General features: G+C 41.6%; 1 protein-coding gene across 1 annotated transcript in view; it reads left to right on the forward strand.

Annotated features, from left to right (window-relative positions):
• Bmper (BMP binding endothelial regulator) overlaps positions 1–25,909 on the forward strand; it is a 262,787-nt gene that overhangs the window by 17,449 nt on the left and 219,429 nt on the right. Inside the window, exon 3 of the mRNA XM_031343960.1 lies at positions 14,047–14,146. Within this exon, the coding sequence (XP_031199820.1) occupies positions 14,047–14,146 (100 nt within the window). The remainder of the gene's footprint in view (positions 1–14,046; positions 14,147–25,909) is intronic.

Here is a 25,909-nt window from a genome sequence, read left to right on the forward strand (position 1 = left end):
GGATCTAATGGGCTTGCTCAGAACACAGTCAAGTGGCCAGGTGGGGTCTCAGTAAACATTTTTCACTAATGATAGTATGCTGATATAATTGAGCAAAAAGAATGGCCTGGAGAAGATTTAATAGCCTTCCAGTATGTGGGAGGGGAAGTTTCTGTTGAAAGGATAGAGGAGAACTGATCGCAAAGTTGCAACATCTGCCTAGTTCAGCTTCTCCTCAGGGCCCTGCCTCTCACTGGCTTCTAGAATGAGTCCCAAGTTGCTTGTGGGGTCTTGGCTTCCCTGCTTCCTGGCTAGGGCTGACTGAGAGTGCAGGCTTTTCCTTGGAGCCCGGGATCCTACTGGCCCTGTTGCAGATGAGTATCACCATCCTAGCTTTGAGCCATATATCTTCGGATCCGAAATTGAAAGCAGGGTTTGACTATGGTCTCTGCAAGTTTTGGCTTGAGGGCTTTGTAAAGCTGAGAAGAAATTTATGCTGAGAAATTTTTCTCTCTCAACACTTCCCGTTCTTCCTACACGCCTCGTGTGCCCTCACAGCCTGTGGGACTCTCAATGCTCACTTGGCCTTTAGTCAGGAAGCATTAGAGACTCTGAGTGCACTTGTTTGGGGACATTAATTCTAAGCCCTTTTCTTGGTATTCTTAGTTCTTCTGGCCATTCAGAATATCCCTACAGTCAAATCTGTTCCCTTACAGACAGCATATGTATGTTTATATGTATATGCATATGTATATGATGTATATGTATAATGAACAAAATCCACTGGACTATCAGTCTACAGTCTTATGTAATCTGGCTGAGGATGCCATCTTTTAGCTCACTTCTCTCCCCACCCATCAAAGAATCCTCTTTCTTTACTAGCCCAGCTGCCTCCTTGGTTCCCAATTAGTCTGCATGATACCCTCTCCAAGGCACTTTTGCATCTGTACTCTTTTGTGTCTGGAAGGCATGTGTTCTGAATACTTACTCAATCTCATTTTTTTTTTGCTAAAGTTTCTGAACAAATATTCCTATATTAGAGGGTCATTTTAAAATCAATTTTACACATAGTGACACCCAGTATCATTCTTTCCTTGTGTCCTGATTTATTTTTTCAAAGCCCTCAGCACTACCTGATATATCATGCAAATACTTGTTCCCTTAAGTCTTCCCCACTAGAATATCGGCTCTATGAGGAAACAGTGTCTCTCATGTTTGTGACATACCCACGGTGCCTAGTGCTATGATAAGCTCAACTTGTCCATATCAATTTGATTAATGGGTTTGTGTCATTTATATTTAATGTTTGTGATTCCATAATTTAATCTAATTAATTATCTTTCCTAAATAGATTAGAAGTTTACCTGTTTACTATAAACACAGATCACATCACCTGTGATCATGCATGATGCTGACAAGTATACAAATGCACTGAAAGGTGAGATGTTATTTCTAACAAATGATCCTGTAATCACAATATGCTATATAACAACCTCAAGAACAACAGTAGCAGCAGCAACAACATTCCAGATGATTCCAATTTAAGATGGTTCACTTAAAAGGTTTTTAATTTATAATTTTTTTTTTTTTGCTTTACAAAAGTAGTATATATTCAGTAGAAACCATATTGCATTATCTCGAATTTGGATGTTTTCCTGGGCTATTGATACATGATAGATTGTTCTTCAGGACAATGGGAACCGTCTACAGCTTCCATTCAGCTTCAAGATAACAGAGCAGAAACAGCTAGCACTCACATTGTACTACATGTAAAAATATCGTGGATGTAGTAAATGCATTTTCCACTTAGAGCACTTATCAAGGCAAAATTCCATTGTAAACAAATGAACACCCTATACAAACCTATTTCAAAAGTACTTGCTCATATCAGACTTGGTAGCCTGATAGTTATTGATTTTGAAACATTAATTAAAACCTACTTTGTTTGAAGAATAGTGGGACCTATTTTCTATTTTACTTAAAATATGTTATAGATGAACTATTAAATTATGTTAAGTATTGAAATTTCAATGAGAAAACAATTGCTTAGAATGAGGTCCCCCTTCTCTATGTATCTGTAAAGCAAATTGTTCCAGCACACAGAATTCTGAGCCACGTTGCGCCTTTGTTCTGGTGGGCTTTAGTGCTGACCTGGAAGAAGGTTCATTTGTGGGCTGTGAAGTCCCAAAGGGCTGACATGTGTAGGTCACAACTATATCAGTGAGGTGATTGGATAACAGAGCATTTTCAAAGCTCACTCAATGGCTCTCCAAGTGGTTAAAGGACCAGGATGCCTGGGTGACTTGAGAGGTTTTTGTGGTAGAATTCGGTTGCCAGGTCTCTTCCCTCCGTGATGCGTGGGCAGAGCTGCTGACCACTTCTGTGGCAACACGGGTGATATGGTTGCCATGTTCATGCTCCACCCCTGTCTCTCTTGGACTGTAAGCTCTTCTAGGGCAGAAGATGTATCTGATTCATATTTTCTGTTCCCAGCCAAACCTGGCAAAATGCCTGGCTCACAGCAGGGCCTCAAAAATATTTGTTAAACAGATTCATGTTTTTTCCCCCCTCTTTGGTCAGATAGACTGAATTATGAAGTAGGAGTGTTTAATCCACAGGAAAATATGCTTATAGTCCAAACATCGTATTTTAAAAGGCCGTTTGTTTTTCTGTTGACGCTCTTGTCTCTAGATATGTCCATGCTCAGACACTGCTTTAACAGGAATGCTTTGGTAAAGCAAACAGTTGGAAATAGTAACCAGGGTTGATTTTTTTTTAAATGAGGTATATAAGAATCCCTTAGTCATAAGATCACATTTAAGAATGCTTTACAGCCATTTCCTTTTCTTCATAACACCTTTAATCTCTGAAATAGATTATGTGTTAATTTGGCTCTCATTGATGGTTTATAGAGCTTGGAGATGGAAACTAGTAGATTAAAGTTACATTGTAAGCCCATGAAGTACGTCTGTGGTTTCTCCAGTTCTTCCTGACATCTGCATGTGCCCTTGGGAAAACTTTAGTGAAGAGAACGCTGGGGTAATGGCCCCAGTGGATGAGTCAAAGCAACTCCAGCTGAGAATGGCCAGCATATGGGGAGGCTGTCTGAGGCAGGGGTTTTCTGGACTCTTAGCCACTCAAGCCTCTTGCTTTTCAGAGTAACGTTATTCAGGCTGACCACATACCACCTGAGCTAGTGCCACCTCGGGCAGCATGGGGCCAGGGATCTTTTTAGCATCTGAAGCACCACAATGCCTTAACCATGACATAGAGGCAGGCCTCGAGAGTCCAGGCCACAGCCAACTGGGCCTTCTGTCCCACAGGGACCTTTGAAAGGCTCAGTGATTGCTGGTGGTAGGGGTCAATTGTGCAGATGTCTTTAAAAGGGTCTCACTGGTGACCAGAAAGTTACTTTGTCAAAATGACAGATGGGCTGTAGCAGCTCCTCCGCCCCACCATTTCCCCTGGATGTCAGCACTGCTTGCCTGTCAAGATCAGGTGTTTTTGTAACTCCTACAACACCCAGGCTTTCCCTGGGCAATCCTCAAAAATGCTTGCTTTCCTTTTGCTCTGCTGCTGGTTACTGAGCCGCAGGGATGGGAACGCTTGAGGACTTAGGCTCACTATGACCTGTAGATCTGGGAAGCAAATGTGTGCTGATGTAGGGACCCATCCTCCAGGGATGGCTTTGCTAATCATATCTAAGAAGTTTGGTTTCTGTGTTTTAAACACATATTTTCTTCTTTAAGAACAACATATTGTTCCATTGAATTCATTGTCTTTCTATACCAGAGTTCCAAGCTTCTTATATTGTATAAATCAAGGAAGAGATCCTTACAATGCAGGAGCCACTGTCTTTCTCACTGTTACATTCTCAGCTTTACTATGGAATTGTTTTTTGATTATTACTTAATTATTTTGATGTTATAATATAATTATGTTATTTCTTCCTTTCAAAGCTTTCCATATACCCTCTCAGCTCTCTTCCAAATTCATGGCCTCCTTTTTCACTAATTGCTGCTATGAATCTACATTACATATGTTATGTACATATATTACATAAACACATAAATACAAAATACAACCTGCCCAGTATGTATCATATTACTTGTTTATATACTTCCAGGACTGGTCATTTGGTATTGTATAACCTCCTCCCTGGGGAAGACTATTTATTTCTCCTGCTCTGAACATTATTTTAGGTGCTTATAGTTCTCTGTGTAGGGTAGAGGCTTCATTGGCTTTCCTCTATCCACTTTAGCATGTCTATGTTATTCTCCTTGTTCAACTCATGTTTAAGCAGCCATTTTGGTGTGTCTTTATGGATCTGGCTGCCAACATTGCTAGGAGGTACACCCTCACTCCCTGATCCTCCGGCTCTTGCAATCTTTCTGCCCCCAAAGTCCTTGCCCTCATTCCACACTTGATGTATACCCCCCATTAGTCCCTTACATCAGACTGTTCATTTCTACCAGAGTTTAGAAAGGCAGAACAATGCTCTGAATTCTAGATCCCACTGAGAGCTGAAGCTGAATCGCCCAACACAGTGAGAGATTTTGAGGAAGGCGTAGGGCTATGCCTAGGATTTCATAGCCTGTTTTTCTCCTGTTTTCTTTTGGGGTAGGGGAAGAAGTCAATTCATTATTCGCCATGTGCTGAAGGGTGCCCAGCAGTGTAAAATAATCAAAGGTGTTAGGAGTGGTTCCAGGGCCACTTGTGCGTGAAGCCACTTTCCTTTGCAGGGCCCACTCCCCTCACTTACCCCTAATTTGCAGTTCCTTTCACTTTAGGAATCTTTTGGAAGTTTTCTGTGCATTGACCACTTTCTTCTATATCCCAATTTCTTCTATATTCCGAGAGAGCCAGAGTCCCTCTCGCATGGAGAGATTTGAACATTTGGCCAAAACAAATGAAGGATGCTATATTTCCATTTTCTTCACATGCCTGGTTCATGTCCACTGGAAGAAGAGGGCACAGTGTACCTTTCGGTTTTACCGTCTGCTTTGAGTGTGGTGGCAGAGCAGTGTCTGTGACAAGGCCCATGGTCACAATCTCTGGCTGCTCTCTAGCCAGTCTGTTTCGGTTCCGTGAATGTGGGGCTGCCGGAAGACCTTTGCTTATACGATGTACGGTATAATAAAAACCAGGCTGTTACTTTCTTTGGGCTACTATTTTTATTTGGTGGTTATTTCTTTTGTGTTCTGCCATCTCTAATGTTTTGGTTCTATTTCAAAATATGATTAAACAGAATGAGGAGCTGTTTGACACTGCCCTGTTTTAAATCACAGCTGTACTGGAGCAGCCGGGACATTGTAACAGCCCATGTTCCTTTGTTCTCAGAGTCCCTTGAATAGGAAAAACTAAGTGCCAGACCTGAACCCTTAAACCAGACTAGGACCTCCAATAACTCCTCCAACAAACTAGAGCCTGTTTAAAAAAATTGAAATGTTAGGGAACTTGAATGTAAAAGGAGCCTCCATATTAATCCCCTGTTGCTTCTCCTGGCACGTGTCATATTTTCAAGGTAGAGTATCGGGAGAACACTGTCACTCCATGATGTATGAGGGCCATATATCATCAGCACACTGTCTTTGTAAAGGATGCGGGTAGTAAAAGACACGATTCTGGCCAGACAGAACAGCAGGGCCCTTACTCCTTTCTTTAACCCCCCTGCCTTTTTCTTTAATCTCCTTCTGTTTTGTGTTGCAGAGAAGTGAATTTCTTCATGGGATATGACTTGTTGCAAAATAATCGTTGGCCCCAGTGGGCTTCATAAAGTCTTTTAAATGGTCGGGTTTCAAGGGCAGCTTTGTCCCGAGTTTGTACTGTGAGCTGGGCCGGAGGAGGCCGCTTTTGCCAGGGCCCAGGTCTCTAGGGTAAACTCACTGAGCCTAGACAGGGAAGAAAGAACAACACTCCCAGATGTAGTACAATGGACTGCATGATGTTCTTACAAGACATTTTAACACAAAGTCTCTAGAATTATGGCTCTGGGATGCTGCAAGGCTCATGGGAAAGTACGCCCATACATACACGTTGAGGAAGAAATGAAAGGACTTGAAAGTCCTGCTTCTGATCCATCTTGCAAATGATCTCGACTGGTTACTTAGAAGCTGGGGCTCATTTTTTTTTTTTAAGTCAGAGATATAATCTGTCTTTCCTAAAATGCAGTCTTTTTTATTTTTCAAACTTATGTGTTCAAAATGAAACCATAAAACATCAAGGTTTATAATGGTCTGAAAGTTGGGAATGCCTGATGAAGGCAAATATTTAAATCCTTAGCTGCTGAGAAAGATGGCTCCTTTTGAACCTTTAGACCAAGCTATGAACTGTCGTGACGAAGTCACACTTCCCTAGCAGAGAGCCTGGGTGTGAGTCTCTGCCCTGGCTCTCTGGGAATGAGAGCCCTGGGTGTGAGTCTCTGGCCAGACTAGCTCGGTGCAAACTTGGTGGACTTCTCTGTCCCTAGTTTTCTTCCTCACAAACAGAAGAAGCACCAATGCTCCCCAAGGCTCGTTGTATGAGTGAAGGGTCCAAACACCGCTATAGATGTTCAGTCCAGTCAGAACTCTAGGTTTTCTACAAATGTGGAGTCCTGTCATGAGACCAGCATCTTTTCCTCGAAACCCTGGCCACTCACCATTTGACTAGGGACAGGCTGGGACAGTTTGTGGCCTTGGCCACTGAAGGAATTTGCAGAAGTGGTGAAGGTTAAGGTTGGAGTAAAACTTGGAAATACTATTTCCTGAAAACAAGCTGGAGGCCAAAACTGCAGGGGCCACAGCCCCTCCCCCCCCCCATTTTCTGAGTTCAGCTCAGCTCAGGAGCAGGGAAATTCTGGGAACCACGTCATTCTTCTGAGGACCTTTCACCCTACCTTCCTCACATTACGAATGGTTTTCCTAGTCTCTTTTCCTTTCACGTTCCATTGAACTGGCACATGACCCAACGTCTTATATTTGTGATAAAGAGGAGTTGCAGAATCCACACGTTTCAAGAGAAGTCCATAGCTAGTAATTTCAAGCAGTGGACACATACATATGCGTACATGCGAACCTGTTAGACACTCTTGTTACCTTCAGTAGGAATATGGTCAATCAGACCTAAAATTTTAAAAATGTATCACTTTAATTTATATGGTGATTCTAACTATGTTTGGAATTTGAAAGGCTGTACAAACAAAAATGTGAGCTGTGGTACAGTTACTTTTGAAACCATCATCATTGGGAAGAGAAGAGTGAAGCTGGAAAATTGGAGGGCTTGGAGCCAGGCCACCTGGTCTGCTGTCTCCATAGGCCCTAGATAGCTCTGTCATCTGCCTCATCTTCACTGGGGACAAGGACACTCTTACAGCTGTGCTTTGTCAACTTAGCCTTCTTCTATTATTCAGATCAGAGCTGCAGTGGGTGGGAGGCAGAGTAAAGTGAGGAAGGTAGAGTGAAAGGTCCTCAGAAGAGCAATGTGGTTCCCAGAACGTCCCTGCTCCTGAGCTGAGCTGAACTCAGAAAATAGTGTGGGCGGGGGGCTGTGTGGCCCCTGCAGTTTTGCTAGTCTCTTTTCCTTTCAAGTTCCATTGAACTGGCACATGCCCAATGTCTTATATTTGTGTGCCTTTAGGCTTTGTGGCAGATAGTCTACCTTTTACTTTTTTTTTTTTTTCTGGCTCTTTCTGTATAAGAGTTATGGGGAAATCAATTGTGTTATCAAGAATGAAGAACAAGCAAGGGAAAATGTAATTAAAATAATAAATTATGAAACAAATTTAGTATTACCATTGACAACTAGTGGTCTATCTCGGCACACCCTTAGAAGTCATTATGATTTTCCCCTTTCAAAGACTCTCCTGACCACAGAGGGAATCATTACTTCCAACAGTTCAAAATGCCAACTTCCTTTATGTCTTCAGGCACCACATAAGCCTTCCTTTCTTCAACGTTGTTTGCCTATGCCTCTGCACTGCAGAAGCTCTAAGGCTTGACATGTGCTAGGAGGTCTCTTTCTAAGTCCTGGCCAAACCCTTCCATGGCTGTCTTCAGCAGCACAGCCTAAGGATATTACCCTATGACCCAGGTGGTTAATTTTCCTGGAAAATTCCCAGAGTAGCTCAACTCCACGTTAATCTATTTCTAAAATCTCAAGGTTGTGTTGGAGCTAACCTACTTCTAATACGACATACCTATAAATTTTAATGTTGTGTCTTAGCAACTAACCTTCTTGCCTGGACCTTAATCCAGGCCTGGGAATCATACCGAGTTCCCAACTTAACTGCGTGCCAGTTCTTTGAGGGGTCTGAGACACTTTACTTCACTATGGACTGTTTCTTCCTCTGAAAAACTTAAGAAACCTATGAGGATTAATGAAATAATGTCTGCAGAGTTCTTCAGAAGAAACGTGCTATGTAAACACCAAGTATTATTCTTCTGTTTATGAGAAGTAGTATAATATTGCCTCCGAGAAACTGGGACTTATGTTTAAAAGTACCATAACATCCCCTTTGGCTCTTTGGGGGCTTGAGTTGAGTTAGAATGGGGTACTTCAAGGAGAATTTGAGCCATTTAACTTCATGCATGGGGAGACTAGAAATTCTAATGAGAATATACTCGTTGATGTTGGATTGGTTTTTCCTGGTCTCTCTTCCTCAGAAAACCTGGCAAAAACCATCCATATTCCTACGAACAAATTCCTGTCTGAGTAGTTTTGAGACTACATATGTGAAACACCACCATGTGTGCTTTAGATAAGGCCACTAGGAATCTGCTGCAGGGTCAGAGTGTCCCATGATCCTCACCCATTTCCATGGCTTCTAGTCCACAGGGAATTCTTTCCAATACTCTTTCTGCAGATAAGATGCTTAAAGCTTGAATCCATCCCTGTTCCACAGAATGGAGAGAACTGAGCCACATGAGAACCGTTTCATCTCTCAAAGTTGCCAGGATTACGGACAAGTGCTTCCCTCTAGCAGCTGATAATAGAGGGTCTGGGGGGCCATTGGGGATGGATATGTATCTACTCCCCTGGATGTTTGCATTTGGATGGGTGATTTTTGAAGGCTTTTCTATAGATCCCTTCCCCAAGTTAGATTATCATGATGAAATGTTAGAAGGACGTGAGCATACATGTAGGAAGGAGAGATGGACTGAAGGTAGGACTCCTAACTTAGGAGAGAGCCACTCTGGCCTGTTCAATCCTCTCCAACATTACTCCTTGGTCCATGTGCTCTACTGATATCATTTGGTGGTGGTGGCGGGTTGGGGACCACAACTCCACAGCCTTCCTAGTCTTCTGAAAAAGGATCTGTCTGTTTGAATTAGCATCTTTGTGGAGGGCCAGCCCTGTGTCGTTGGGGAAGATCTTGCTTTCACAGGGGCCAGAGCAGAAGGAAACGGAGGGTTCTTGCATGATATCTCTAGTATGGCCGAAGGAAGTGGCACATCAGCCACATCATAGGACACTTGTGATACTGTTTCGTGGCTTAATCATAGTGTCTGCTAGCAATAGTCTTGCCCCCACCTCTGTCCCTGTATTGGCTGTTGAGTTCCTATCTTCAGTTTATTGCTATTTTTTTTTTTAACATAGATAAAACATGGGCTAATAGTTTCTATAGTCTATCATGGGATTGGTTCTTGAAAAGTGTTTTGGAAAAAAATTATCTTCAATACATTTGTGGAAATATTCAATAACATCTCCACTGAACTTCTCTTATCCATGTGTGAAGCAACCAAAAACATTTCATGTTGGTGCTTTGCTGTCTTCTGTACTCATGATCCCACTCTCTCCGGACAGGAGATGGTTCTGTAGGCAGGAGGCAGGCTCAAGGCTGCAACTCCTAAGGCCGGGGAGCTCTGTGCTGCCATCTGGTGGCAAGTGTCAGACTCAGCAAGCTGGCTGCTGTCATCCTGTCCATACTTGGCTTCTGCTGGAGCTGTGGTTTGGCTGGCGTTCTTATGGAGTTTTCTTGCCAGACATGTAATTTTTTTTAACTCTCTATACCGCCCCCTTTACTTTTTGCATGTTAACAAGTTGTTGAGGGTGCATTGCAAGGCTATGACTTTTTTTTTTTTTGATGCACTTGTTGATATTAAAGTGTCTGTGGTCCATATTTCTGGAAGGAGACACTGGTACAGACCTAACTCCCCAGCTGGCTGACCCTAGAGATGGTAAGCACAGAGACATGGTGGCTGAGAAAGCAAAGAGCCATGAAGTGATGCTAACATATGTTGGTTAGGTTATTATGTTTTGACCTTTTCTTTGTGTGAGTATGACCTTTTGGCCATTGTTTCTTTTTGCTTAGAATGTATAATTCTCCAAACCCACCTGGAATTTGTGGAAAACTAAGGGCCTGTCTTTCATAGGTATGATAGGCCTGGCCCTGTTGATATCTGATTGGAGTCATACTTATTATCTCCACAAAGCAGATGGTGTCTGTAGCAGTCCCATTACTCTGGGGCTGGTCCTTGGAGTGATTCTGTTGGAGACAGGGGCTCATTTCACACATGGAAACATATTAGGAGGACCCAAACAGGAATACTGTTTTCTTTCACTCTGTATCCTGAGGTGTAGCATTTCCATGGCAGAGATCAATTAGTGTTCCAGACCTCTCTCATTTGTGTTTGTTGATCCTGGGGACATGTCCCAGCCTTACTTCTTTATCTGTAGAATCAGGCTAAGATGAAGTTTTGTGTGATTTTTCCTTAGCTCAGAGTCTAGATATCATCCGAGGAAGTGCACAGTATGTGTGACTCACTATCAGAGAGTGTTTGCTGCATTAAAACCTGAACCAAATGAGCCGCACACCTAGCCTCAGCTGTGGTCTGTAGTGCTGTGGGGGATGACAGGCTCCTGAACACAGGGCTTTGTGTATAGCGCTCCTTGCCAGAGCCACTGACTCCAGGATATGGGTTTTTGTGACTTGTCCAAGCCCAGGAAGCCAGGCGAGTGGTGTTAATTACCTGTGTCTGAATTTCCCATGTAGCTGTTAGGATCAATTAAGGGGATGAGGAAGCAGTGTCTCCATAGTGTTCTTGCAGCTCTATTATTTCTTTCCTCGAGGGCCTGGGATTCTAAGTCCATCCTCACATCCACACCAACCAGACTCCAAACAGACTCCAAAAATGATGGGATCTGGCAGCTCCAAAATGACCCCGATAGGATATAAAAAATCCTAAGGGTAAACAGAAAGGAGATTTTATCCCCTAAATATATGCCTAAAGCTGAGGTATGCATGCCTGTCTGTCTGTCTGTCCACATATATTTAAAACCCCAGATGTGACTGTACAAACCATTTGCCTGGAATGCCGTGCATTGTGGACAGGAGCTACAAGCTCTTTGTTGTGAATCTTGGGATCCTGTTGTGGGCTTTGACTCTGTCCCAGGTTTCTAATTTAGCTAGAATTTCTGAGGAGCACATGCGCCTTCCTACTCACCAGATCTCACTTGGCTTCTTCCCATCATTCTGGCTGTCCTGAAAGTTTGAACTCTGAGGGCTCCTCTTTTTAGAGAGGACACTGTTTTAGAGGGGCCCTTCTCCATGCTGTGATCAAGTTTGCTGCCTTTTTAAATACACATGAGACAGAATCTCTGTTTATGATGTTCATATCAGTCACGGTCTTCCTGGGGTGAGGGAGTCTATGATAAAGAGGAGTTACAGAATCCACACGTTTCGTGTGAAGTCACAGCTAGTAATTTCAAGCAGTGGACACATACATATGTGTGCATGCGAACCTGTTAGACACTCTTGTTACTTCAGTAGTAATATGGTCAATCAGACCTAAAATTTTAAAAATGTATCACTTTAATTTATATGGTGATTCTAACTATGTTTGGAATTTGAAAGGCTGTACAAACAAAAATGTGAGCTGTGGTACAGTTACTTTTGAAACCATCATTATTGGGAAGAGAAGTGTGAAGCTGGAAAATTGGAGGGCTTGGAGCCAGGCCACCTGGTCTGCTGTCTCCATAGGCCCTAGATAGCTCTGTCATCTGCCTCATCTTCACTGGGGACAAGGATACTCTTAGAGCTGAGCTTTGTCGACTTAGCCTTCTTCTATTATTCAGATCAGAGCTGCAGTGGGTGGGAGGCAGAGCCAGCTTTCATTAAGAACACTGATAGGACTGTTCTAATGAACAGATAAGAAGGGAGACTACAGTATCACAGGATCTGAATGAATGAGTGAGGTTAGCTCTGTGGGTCTAAATACCCTAGGGCAGACAATGGGAAAATCGGGAGAAAAAAGAAATGTGAGAGGGAAAGAGAGAGGGATGGAAACAGGGAGGGAAAGAGAGAATGGACAATTCATTGCCCATGTCAACCATACCCTCTCATCCTTCACTGTCAATCAATAAATACAAATAAATACCAATCAAATCAAATCAAACAAAACAACAGCAAAGCCACAGAGCAGCAACAGCAGCCCTGCAGGATGAAGTCCAGGTGTCCATGGTAGCTGCTCTTTCATCGTACATCCATCAGACTTGGGACAACCCTGGGGATATTAACTCAGCCCAGGGAAGGCCTCAGGCGACCTAGCAAAGCAGCAACAGGGCAGGGAAGCAGCAAGGGTTCTGTAGAAGTAGAACTGTTGAAAGGCAGACCCTGTCCTCTCTGTCCCCTCTCACACACAGTAGGGCTGTGACAGTGATTGGCACAGAGTAGGGCTCTGTGACTCCTTGGAAGGCCCAATCATCTGAAGGAAGATGACAATCTGGGCTGATTTCAGAATTAGATGCTGGGGGTGTCTTGTAATAGGTAGAGCATACAAGAAATTTGGGAGCAACACAAAAGGGGTGCATTTTCTCTTACAACTGCCTGGGGTCTGGATTTGGTAGGTGAGTGTGGGTTGGACATTAATGTGCACACATTTGCACCCCTCCCACCCTTCCTTCGTTCCTCACACACCCACAGCCACATCTCCGAGGTCCTAGACCAAAGGTGGTGAGACCTTCCTTCCACCCTTGAGCTGTATTCTTCAAGGGCAAGGAGAACACGAGACTCTTCCTAAGGCCACTTCAGTGCATTGTCCCATTCTCTTCTGAGGAGAGCTGTAGGCTTGTCCCAAGCTGAGCAGAGCTGGCATTATGGTTCCCCAACTTGCCACATGCAGGGAAGTACAGGCTATAAGTAGCCACAGCCTCAGCTCAGACCTAGGGCATGGGTGGTGTACATCTGGGACTTTAGAGAGATTCTCCTAGGGGCCACAGATGTCGCCTCAGACCTGGAGGCAAGGCCAGCTACTCTCACCGAGTTGTCCTTTTTCCGCCCTTATCTGTAAAATTGATCTCTTGGGATTTAAATCTCAATGGAAGCCAGTGCACAGGGCCTTTCACGAGCCTTTATTACATTGGTCAGGTTGTGTGATCAGGAGATCACCTCCTCGCTCTCTATGGAGCCAGGCATGCCCTCGTGTTCAGATCTCATCTAAGACATTTTAGCAGCTAACCTTTTGGGATAAACCAAAGATGCAAATGCTTACCACACTTTCATTAGCATAAGTGCTAATGTAATGCAGCTGTCCCACAGCTATAAAACACTGACGACTGTGTCTATGCTTGGCATGTGGAATATTATTTTTTCTCTTACTGAACCTATTCAATGCTCAACTTTGTCGTTATTTGAGTTGGAACTTTAGATCGGTGCATTTTAATGCACTCTACTATTAAGGCTTGCTGGACAGCCGTGAGAAAATATTTTTGTTCTCACGATGCAATCTTGGCCCAGGTAGCCAATGGGCAAAATATGATTTACACAAATATTATCATTTCTGGAGTGTGTACTGAAAGAAAACCTTAGGAGGGAACTGGAGAAAGTTTCTTCCTCAGCATGGGGTTATCTGTGCAAGGTTGGCAGCTAAAGACGGAGCTTTTCTGCTCCCCTCATCTCTGAAAGCACTCTACTTTCCTAAAGTCCTGTATTCCTGGGGGATAGTTCTGTTCCAGGGGAAGAAAAATTCCATCAGCTATCTCAGAGTTTTCTTGCCAAGTTGAAGGCAAGATAGGAAGAGGAAACTGCAGCTGCGGCGTTGGATTCCAAAGGAAGTTGATCCTGAATGTCCCTTGTCTCTTTTTGTCTAGAACAAAGAGGTGACTTGTAAGAGGGAGAAGTGCCCTGTGCTGTCACGGGATTGTGCGCTGGCCATCAAGCAGAGGGGCGCCTGCTGTGAGCGATGCAAAGGTGAGTAGACCCAGACCACCTTCTCTGGTGGCTGCTGCTTCCCAGCACCTTCATTTCTTTCCCCCTTTTTCTGCTCTTGACTGGCACGCAGGTGGGTGTCAGGAGGAAAACGAAAGCACATGTACCAAGGACTGGTGTGAGAGCTGCCAGGAAGGGGGCCATGAAGGGCTGAAGAGAGAGCAGATCCTCAGGACTGGTATATTTTCTGAGGAGAGCTGTTAAAGCGCTGTGACAGAGAAGATGCAAGCATGACGCCTGTGCACATCTGTACACATGCACATGGGCGTATTTTGTGAAGACGTTTCAACACTTGGTTTTTCCAGGCTCCACACTCGTCTAGCCCTCCTCTGCCAGAGGAGTCTTTAAACCCAAATTTTTATCATTTGGGTTCCTATTAAATTTTTTTTTCTTCCCAAATTAAATCTCTGTTCCCCCCCACATCTTTGAAGCGGCCCCGAAGTCTCCTGCCCTGCAGCCTTGGTGCCCTCATGCTTGTCTGGAATGCTGTCTGGTGGCGCCTGCTGTTGGCTCTAGCCCAGGTCTTTCCTACCACCCTGGCCAGGGGCTGCAGCACCCGAGGTCCCTGGCTTTCGCTTGACACTTGCCCCAGGGAATTTCTGTGGCACTAAGTTGTAGTTCCTGCGGATCACTCAGTGTTGTGTGTTCCAGTTTTTGTTGTTTTAATGAAGGAACTTGCCCCTAGACGGCAGAAGTGAAGTCCCGTGTTGTACAGTGTGCAAATACACAGGGCAGTGTGGTGTGAAGACACCTGAAATTTAAGCCAGGGCTTCAGGATGTGTGCTTCAGAATTACGCTGTTAAGTCAGAACATAGCAGTACATGCAGGCCTGAAGGTTCCCCAAAAGTTCATACAGATTTTTCTGAGGTTCAAAAGAACCTCAGAAAGTGTTATTTGGAAATAGTCTTTGCAAACAGACTTCCATTGAAAGAAGTCATATTGGATTAGGGTGGCCCCAAATCCAATGTGACCACTATCTTTATGAAAAGAAGAGACAGGCACAGAGAATAGGCTCATGACCCAATGAAGCAGAGACTGGCTGGAGTAATGAGTGATGTTTTAGGAAATATCTGGGGCAACTGGAACTGAAAGAGGTAAGGGCTCTCTCTCTCTCTCTTTCTCTCTCTCCCTGGAGGCTTCAGAGGTAGAGATGCAGGCCAGCACCTTAATTTTTTGACTCCTGGTCCTTCACACGAGAGACAAAATTTCTCATATTGTTTTGAAACCACTAATTTTAATTGATACACAGTATCTTTGTAAAGTATAAGAAATAGTGTGATGTGTATAGGATGTATAATAAGCAGATTATAGGGCAATTAGCATATTAGCATGTCTGGCACCTTGAACATTTAGTTACATTTAATATTTTTTCCTTTTAAAAACTTTATTTTTGTGGGTTTTTTTTTGAGGATTTTTATACACACAATGTGTTATGATCAAATCTGGTCCCACATTCCTTTCTATCCAAATTTTCCCATATCCCTAACACCACAAATTTTTCTCTCCAACTTTATGTATTCTTTTATTTTTTTAAAAACTCACCAAGTTCACTCAGTGTTGCCAGTATGTGTAGGGCCAGCCACTGGATAAAGTGCAGGCTGCCAAACAAAGGCTGTGACACTCCCACTGGCCACTCTATCCATCAGTTGCCAATAGATCCCTAGCCAGGAGTGGAGCTTTGTGGGTCCCTCCCTTAACCATGGTGGGATTTTGACTGGCTTGATCTTGGGCAGGTGAGCTCATGTGTGCAATGGCCCTGTCATGTCCATAAAACTCTGCAGTAGTTCTTTATAACCTTTGGCTCTTAAGATCTTTCTGTTCCCTTGTCTGTGGAGATCCTTGGGTCTCGGCAGGATGTGGTGTGATATAGACGTCTCATTTACGGCTGAACACGCCACCATCTCTTATTCTCTGCACTTCGACCAGTTGTGAATCTCTGTATTAATCATCACTGGGGAAAAGATACTGCTTCAATGAGAGCAGAGGCCTATACTAAAGTTTGGGTGTAAAGACAAATCCTTGTAGATTGACGACATGTCCATTTTGTAGAATAATAGTAGTTGCTTCTGCCCCAGGGCCTATAACTTTGTCAACCTTGGTTCTTTGTTCAGTTAATGCTGTCATGCATGAGTTCAATGGTGTGGAGCGGATCTTAAATCTAATCACAAAGTGGTCAGTTATTCCACAACACTTATGCCACTATTGTTAACAAAGGGCATATCTTGTCAGACTAATCATTACTGTAGTTTTGGGGACTTCTAGTTGAGATAGACCATTGGTTACTTTTCTTCTTTTCCTCAGGAGAGTGCACTGCTCCTTCCAACACTATGAGAACTAGCCAATGGAGATGACATTTCCAGATCAGTGCTAGAATGATTCTTCCATGTCCTACGATTCATATATGTGGTGTCTTCAGCAATAAGTTCTTAACACCAACTTTTAGAGAATAACTAAGAGCAATGGTAATAGGCTGCACTGCTTTGGGGGTCTATAGGATCCCAACTGACCAACAATTTCAAGGAAAGTAGCCCATACAAGACTCTGGGGTTTTGTTTAATAATCTATGGTAATCTATTACATCTTAGGTATTATACCCTCATATAGGGCAACTCCATTTAAACTCTCTCATATGTGTGTGTTCTCTATCTCTGTAATTTCTAGAGTAGTATGTATAATCCTTTGGGAATATACCCAGGAGTGGTATAGGTAGATCATATGATAGCTTTATTTCTAGCTTTTTGAGTAACTTTCACACTGATTTCCATAGCAACTGACCTATAGAATAGTATATATTCTAGCAACAGTGACAAATTAATGTAATATTGAACTATTCTCTAAACACACACACACACACACACACACAGACAAACAGATACACTCACACACGCATTTCTAAAATAGGTTTTCCATGTGAGGTTTTAAAAGGTCTAGAGTGTTAACTATCCCTTCCAATATCTTCTTGTCTACTCCAGCCTCACAGTCTCCACTCCAATGTATCCCCTCTGCCCCATTATTCCTTCCCTGCCTATGTATTCCCCCTGTGTTCTACTATCTCTCTTTCTCCTTAAAATCTCTCTCTACCCATGTTCCTTCTTGGTTTTCTGACTTCTACAGGCACTCCAATGTAAACACACATGTTTAGAGATCCGCAAAGGAGCTGGTGTGCGTCTGTGGTGTTTGTCTGAACCTGGGTTATCTCACTCATGGTGATTCCCTGATCCATCCATTCACCTGGAAATTCTATTGCTGTTTACAGCAGAATAACATTCAAATTGAGCCAGTTAGCCTCCCACCAACAGTGAATAATTGTCCCTCTTAATCACATCATTTATTCAAACTTTGTCCCTTTTAAAATGATATTTATTGAGCCCCACGGGCAGTGGTGGCTCACGTCTTTAATCCCAGCAATTGGGAGGCAGAGGCAGGCAGATTTCTGAGTTCAAGGCCAGCCTGGTCTACAGAGTGAGTTCCAGGACAGCCAGGGCTATACAGAGAAACCCTGCCAAAAACAAACAAACAAACAAAAAATGCTATTTATTCTGAGGGTGATGATGAAATTCTCAAGTAATTTTAACTTGCATTCAGTGATGGAAAAGGATGTTGAATATTCTTTAAAAATATTTCTTAGCTATTTGCATCTTTCTTTCTTTCTTTTTTGAGTTCTTTTTGAAGTTTTATACCATGTTTTTAAATTGGGTTGTTTTCCTGATGTTTATTTTTTTGAGTTCCTGTCCATTCTAGGCACTAATTCTGTCATATTTATAGTACTCTGTGGGCTATACTTCACTCTGTTGATGGTACTCATGTGGGGTACAGAAGCTTTTTGCTGTTATTCAGTTCTATTGGCCAGTTGTTGTCCTTAATTTATGTGTTAGTAGAGTCCTATTCAGAAAGTCCTTACCCGTGCCTAGAAAAAGTGTACTTTCTACTCTTTCCTCTAGAATATTTTGAGTATCAGGCTTACACCGAGGCCCTCCAGCCATTTGGGGTGAATTTTGTTCAGGGTGAGAAAAAAGTTTCATCCTTCTCTCTGTCATTTTTCAGCTTGTCCATCATCATTTGTTTAAAAAGTCTGTCTTTTCTCCTGTGAGTATTTTTGACATCTTTGTCAGAAATTAGACAGCTATAGCTTCATGACTTTGGACTTGACTCCTCAATTCTAGTCCATCTGTAAGTGAGGCTGTCTTCATGCCAGTGCCATAAATACACTATTTTTACTACTAAACTTCTGCAGTGTAACTTAGAATCAGATGTGGTGATAGCTCCTGTACTTCTTTCATTGTTGAGAATTATTTTGATTATGTGCTCTTTCTCTCTTTCTCTCTTTCTGTGTGTATGTGTGTTTGTATGTGTGCATATGTGTGTTTTGTGTGTGTGTGGAATTGAAGATTTCTTCAATTGCCGTGAAAAATGACATTATCATTTTGATAGGGATTACATTGAATCTGTAGATTACTTTTTGTACATTAGCCATGTTTAAGATATTAATATTATCAATCCATAAGCACAGGAGGTATTAATGTCATCTGGTTTCTTCTTTAGTTTTCCTTCTAAAGTTTTTGCTGTTTCCATTATTCAAGTCTTTCACTTCTTTGGTTAGATTTATTTCAAGTTTTTTCTTGAGGCTATTGTGAGTGGGTTTTTTTTTAATGATATCTTTTGTAGTATATCTGTCATTGCTATACAAGAACAATAGTGACTTTTGTGTGCTAATTTTGTATTCTGTCATCTTACTGGAAATGTTTATCAGTTATAGGAGTGTTCTGGTGGAGGGGTTAGCATCTCTCATGCATATAAACAAATCATGTATAAATAAAGAGAGTTTAATTTTGTCCTTTCCTATTTCTAAGTCCTTTATATCCTTCTCTTGTTTTATTTATCTAGTGTGTAGGGGCCACTTTCAGAACTCAAGATGCTGAATTTGCTGCTTTATTCTTGGGTCTATTGGAGTCACTTCAACTCCAATACAATGTTCTAGAATCATTTGTACCTTTGACCTTTCTTTCCCTTGGAAGATTAGAATAGTTGGAGGACAGAGTGAAGACAAAGTAGGTGAACAAGAACAGGTTACATACTTCAGAAAAAACAAAAGCCAGCAATTCCTTTTGTGTACAAAGGTTGTTGTGTGTATAAACAACTCCACTCCTTGTCTACCAGGAAAGTTTGTAGCTAAAGTATCTGAGTAAGAAAATCAGAGAAAACCCAAATAAACAACTTAATGATGCACCTTAAGGCATTAGAAAAATAAGAACACTCAAAAACAGATGGGAAGAAATAATTATGATTGAAACAAAAATGAATAAAGTAGAAGTGAAAACATACAAACAATCAGTGAAATGAAGAGCTAGTTCCTTAAAATATTAATATGATTGACAAACTTTTGCCAAACAAACCAAAAGAATGAGATAACCTCAAACTAATCAAACCAGAGCTGAAAAGAGGCAGTTCTGCAGACAGCACTGAAACCCGGAGAAACACACATGTGTATCTCAAACCCTTATTCTGCTGAATCGCAAAACATAAAAAAAGGATGAAATTCTTTTTAAACCTTTTTTTAAAAAGATATGTTTCTTTATGTATGTGTTTGAGTGCTTTGATTTCAGGTATGTATGAGCATTGTCTGTGCAGTGCCTGTGGAAGCCAGAAAATGTTACTGGAACCCATGGAACTGGAGTTCCAGATGGTTGTGAGCCATGTGTGGGTGCTGAGGATTGAACCCAGGTCCTCTTCAAGAACAGTAAGTGTTTTTAAGTACTGAGCCTGCCATTGGATAGATATCTTAAAGCATATGACCTACCAAATTTAAACAGAAAGTATATTTAAAATTTTAAACAAATCTGTCACAAGGTATGCGATTGAAAAGATATGAACTAACTAACTAACTAACTAACTAACTAACTAACTAACTAACTAACTAATTAACACTCCCAACCAGAAAACCCTGAACTCTGACTATCAGACCTTTGAAGACTAAGTAAAACTGTTTTATAGAATAGAAAAAGGGAAAAAAATACTTCCAATTTCTTTCATGACACCAGAATTTCACTAATACCTTGGAAAAAGACACAACAAAATAAGGGAAGAAAAGAAAAACTATAGACAAATCTCTCTGATCAGTATGGACATAAAAAGTAAACAGTTACTTGCAAACTGAACACCATAGTGAAGACAGTTTCATTCCAGTGATGGTGGGACGGCCCAACAGATATAAGTAAATAATGAGTACATGACTGAGAGCCTTCCTGAGCATCTCCGTGTATCTCCCTTTTCCTTTCTGGGAGGTAGGTGTTAAAGATGCATCCTCAATATTTTCTCTGTTCTAGGTTACGGTGCTGTGTATCTAAGGGACACAAAGTGTGTTGCTTCATTTGTGGTTTGTCTACTTAGAATCATAACTTAGGCTCATAGGAAAGCTCTCAACAGTAGCAAGAAAGAAATTACTCCTCATTTTAGTTTGTAGAAGTGAACAGTAACACTGTGTTTATTGAAAAGTTGTTAGTTTGCCTTACTTCTCTCTGTCCTCCATTATTGGTGTGAATATGTTCTTAAGCCTGCAAAGTAGCAAGTTCCCTTCTGTTTTCATATATCCTTGTTTTTGGTTACCTCCCCTTTCCTGCCCCTCTTTCTTCTCCCTGTTCTACATCTTAACAATTCTATTGCACTACTTTTATTTTTTCCCCGCTTGACATTAACATGTAATGCCTCTATTTTCATATATATATATATATATATATATATGTATATATATATATATATATATATGTATTTCTTTTACTAGATACATATGATTCTCTTGTGGGAAAGTATGAACATTTTTTGGACACTTATATGTGGTTATATCCTGGGGAATTAGCCTTAAGGATGGTTATATGCCAGGTATTAGCCTTGGGTAAGGATGGAGGCAAGAAGCTGAAACAAAGAACGTTGTACAGTGGAGAAATAGTGACTGCAAAGACCGTGCGATCATGCCCCACAGCTCAGTATTATCCTGAGGTACTCAGCTTTTGGCCTCCTGAGGAACCTGGTAAACTCCAGTACTTCTGGTACCATGTGTTAACTCAGAGAAAAATCATAATGGGTTATCATAATGTGTCTTCTAAGTCCCAAGCCAGCTGTGGCAGCTGTGCTCCTGCTAAGTCCTCCCACAGGCATCCCCATGCTAACACTGAGGCCACTACCTCTTTCTACTCAGTTGTAATGATACAGAGATGATGATTAATACCAAGTGATGCTTAAGACACATTGTATCAGAGTCAAAACATTTAATCCGATTGGGAATACTGTATATAATATGTATACAATATACAAAAAGCAGATACTGTATATAATAATAGAGAATCAGACCTCTTCATTTTCCTGTGAGTTAGCACACTGAAAGGGTGAACTGGTGGCGTGTGCTCTTCTTTGAAGACCTCTGCCTTCCAACTCACTGCTTGCTTCCTCCTGGCAGTGTGCTCAGGTCTTTCATAGCTATGTGTACCTGGGCGATGGATGTGGGATGAGAATTTCAGGCTTCCTAGAATCTTAGGCTTCTTAGCCATCCTGGGAGGAACCTCTCTACCATTAGCAGAACATACAGGAAGCTGAAACCTGGTGTTGCTAATGGGATGAAGCCACAAAGCATCCCAGTGAGGAATCTGTTGTTGCCATTCTTCATCCTTAGGGAATCAAGCATAATGAGTATTCCTCAAGAGCCAATGGACCAGGGAGGAAAATTGGTTAAAATGCCTTGCCAGTAGAGATGATGAAGTACAAGATTGTCTTCTTCATCCAGATAGAAAGTGCAAAGTCCTCAGGAATCATTTACTTGCAGTCAGGTACTGACTCCTCCCTCTGGAGTGGGAGAGGCATTGTAGGAGCTACAGTTTGTGTTATGAAAAACTGGTGACTTGGAGGGGTTTTCTTGGTGTACTTAGTACCACAGAGCTGCTAAATGACAGAGACAGGAACAGAATTAGGTGGTCCAACCATCTAACTCATAGATGTTGTCTTGGTAACTATGGGCCTAGGTAGTGGTGTTTTCAAGCTTCCACTAAGACCACCCTGCCAACCCTGCCTGTGCCCATGCAGACTGAGGCTGCACAGTCCCTGATCCCAGAAGAAGGAAATGAGTAGAGGGACACCTTCCACTGAGGATGTGTCAGCTTCACCTTCCAGAGCTGAGAGTGAATATCTGTCTCAGCCAACCACGCCTGGTGTGGGAAACTTGTGCTGGGTAGCTGGGAAGCCATTGTTTTACCCTGACCCTTCGCTCCCTTTCCACTTTGAAAGCTTTAGAATGATGACATGAGAACCAAAGCCAAACAGCCCATAATGGCCAAGAAAATCTAACTCAGATGTTGGCATGCTGGGGAACGTGTGTCAAAGGGCTCTCCTTACTCAATTGTGTGAATAAGTAAATGTGGGGGGAGGGTGGGGCTTGAATCCCTAAACTGACTAATCACCTCCCATTGTTTCTTGGGACATTTTTTTTCCATTTTCTTTCCTGTTTTTTTCTTCACTCATTTTCCTTAACATCGTTCTACTTAATTTTTAATTTTAGGTAGCCAACACATTAATACATTTACACAATAAGCATTTGAACAGGAAGGGAAAGCAAGTGTTTCTGATCTGACAAAAACCCACCCAGCTCAGAAACAACTGTTATCAATTTCTTATGACCATCCCAGAACGTTTGCAGGGTTTTATGATGTAATTCTGCCTGCTCAGTTCTTGGACAGAAATGGGATGGCGTACATACATACTCCTTTTTAGTTTGCTTTTAAATCCTCAACAATATGTGAGTTAGGAGTTTTCCCAGTCTAGTTCATGCTTTTTTCAGTTGTCCTATGGATTCTGTGGAATTGATGTATGGTAATTCACTTAACATCTCTTCTAATAATGTTTATATTTTTAGTTTTTACCAAGGAGCCAAGGCATCAACCTGTAAGGCTTGCTGTGTACATGTATTGTAGTTCTTTAAAGGCAGTGACCTGGGAATCCAGAATGATTGTTCTCCCTTGCTACAGGCCAGGGGCTGATCAGGTACCCAGATCTCCAGTGATGATGTCATTCTTGTCGGAAAACATTATTTTGAAAATGTTGATCATTTCATTTTTCTTTTTTTTAAAGTTCCATGCTTGTGTCTTCCAAGAGCTTTGTTCCCAAGGCCCATGAATGTTGTGGACATCTCACTGTTAGATCCTTCGGGTTATGAGGTGTGGTTATCTCATGAATTTTAAGACCTTTCTCTTATTTTTTATTTTCCAGGAAGTACTAATGGCTCTTGTTTTATTCCATTACTGGACCCCAGAGTAGGATCTTATTGCTCATCCAGTAGTTCTTACAATAGTAAAGTGATTTCTCTTTCTTATTTTGTTTGCTTTTGTCTAAGGAATCTTAGGACTCGAACAAGTGAAATAACCCATTTACTCTGGTGTAATCTTTTCCAAAGATAAAGCAGAGGGTGTCCATGTCTCCAATGCCTGCCAATGGGGAGGGCAACTCAGGATGGTGTGCTAAAGTGAGCAGAAAAGGAAAGGGGGCAGCTGCTAGACAAGGGATCATGACACAAGCCTGAGGAACTATTGTAGAACAGGCAATGCATCTTCGTGAACAAGAAAGAATTGGTCACAATCACAGGGACTAGTCTGCGGAAGGCTCACTCCTGTAAGTTAAGGTCTACACAAAGGTATGAAATAGTTCATTGAAATTATTCTCCTTCCAAGTCATGGGGGCAGGGAACTATGTTAAAATGCCAGTTCCCAGGCTTCCCTCCAGTCTACTGTATCACTACTAATTTGAAATAACTTTTTGTTTGCTGAATTCCAGGGAAAGGGGAGGGACAGACAATAATGTAAGTCATTCTTATCTTATCTTGGAGTTATTTTTCTCTGAAAGAGATGTTGGTATGGAAGAGGAAGTGGGAGAGTAAATTGCTGAAGGGCAGAAATGAGACCATTCATTCTTCCAAAAGTGTACTCAGAAAGACTTGGCCACCATGTGTTTGTGACTTCATGCACTCACAACCCTTCTTATTCTGATCATATTGAACGGATCTCCCATTCCTTCATTAACTCAGTGGCGTTACTGAGCCATATGCCAGCTAGTTATGGATGGTGCTATTGACTGATTGTTCTTAACTTCTATGAGTCCAGAATAATCCCTAAAGCTAAAGCAAACAATTTATAACTAATTCTTTTCAAGCAAAGATTCAGCATGCTCTCAAGATTGTTTTTCTTCTTCTTAATAATGGTTATAAATTTGTATCCAAAATGGCCTAATAACTAGGCAAAAGATTAACCTAATTTGAGAAAGCTCAATATTGTTTGATGAAAACAGATGAGATCACTGGAAGTCAGGCAGATGGTTTTGGCAGCTTTTCGATGTTTACTTGGACTGAAATCACCCTTTAATTTGGAGTTCTTTCATGAACAATAATGCGTCTGTTATCTGAATATATGTTAGGGAATCATAAATGAATACAGTGTGTTTTAAACTTTATAGGTCAAATTCTATCCTCTTTCTTCATAGGACACATGAAATATTAATTATCTACATTACCTTGATGAAAGCTAGAAAAAATAGTGTATCTTTTGTCAAGAAGTGTTTATTTTTCATAATCTGGATTTTGATTCTTTTGTGCTTTGTCTTTTTTTGGGTGGGTTATAGGCCATGGGTCCACTTTTTTTAACTTTGATATTTTATTGAAACATATCTCATGGTGTCTCATGAAAGCAAAAGGAATATATGCTGGGCATCTTTATGTTAACTTGACACAAACTAAAGACATCTGGTGAGGATAGAACCTCAGTTGAGAACTGGGCTGTGGTCTAGCCTGTAGGGCATTTTCTTAATTGGTGATTGATGGGAAAGAGTCTAGCCCACCAAAGGTGGTGCAATCCCTAGGCTGATGGTCCTGAGTTCTGTAAGAAAGCAGAATGAGCAAGCCATGATGGGCAAGTCAATAAGCAACACCCCTCCATGGCCTCTGTATCTACTCCTGCCCTGTTTGAGTTCCTGTCCTGATTTTCTTTAATGATGACCAGTAAACTTTGATGATGGAAGTGCAAGCTGAATAAACCTTTTTCTCCCCAACTTGCTTTTGGTCATGGTGCTTCATCATAGCAATAGTGACACTAACTAAGACAAAAGGAATGAAATAGAGTGTTGCACCTTAAGCCAACCCTAGGTTCTGATAAATAAGAGTGCTATATACCTGGGAATCATAAGGTAATTAGGCTCATTTGTATAAACCAATTACAAGAGTCAAAGAAAATTATGAGTATTAACAATACCTTAAACATGGTTAATTGTGGGCTTCTATTCAAATAGTGTAGGATATTCATAAGATTGTTTCCTTCCAACCAAACTTCTCTTGGCAATTATAGCCATGTGCTGACTGTTTCCTAAACAAAGAACAATTCTTCAGAAGGTGTTCTGTTTTCCTTCTACCTTGACCTGAACAATTTGCCAGGTAGTCAGTTGTATGATCTACATAAACATTGCTTGCTCCAGGTTTTATATACTTGAAAGGAAGGACCTAATTTTGGGTCAAAGATCTGATTTTTACTTATTCAGACTATTGTGAATGAATTTGAGGAAAGTGATAAGTATTCTCTGATGATGAAATGAACAATTCAAGCCAAACTAAAGTATAAAAGCAAGTTTATTGGTGGTAGCTTTCAGATGAGTTCACTGATCACACAAGAGGGGGTCAGTGAAGTTGCCATGCAGAGGGAGATGAAGGGGAAGGGGAAGAGAAAG

Source organism: Mastomys coucha, unplaced genomic scaffold, assembly GCF_008632895.1.
Source record: "Mastomys coucha isolate ucsf_1 unplaced genomic scaffold, UCSF_Mcou_1 pScaffold23, whole genome shotgun sequence".
Classification (NCBI taxonomy): Eukaryota; Metazoa; Chordata; class Mammalia; order Rodentia; family Muridae; genus Mastomys; species Mastomys coucha.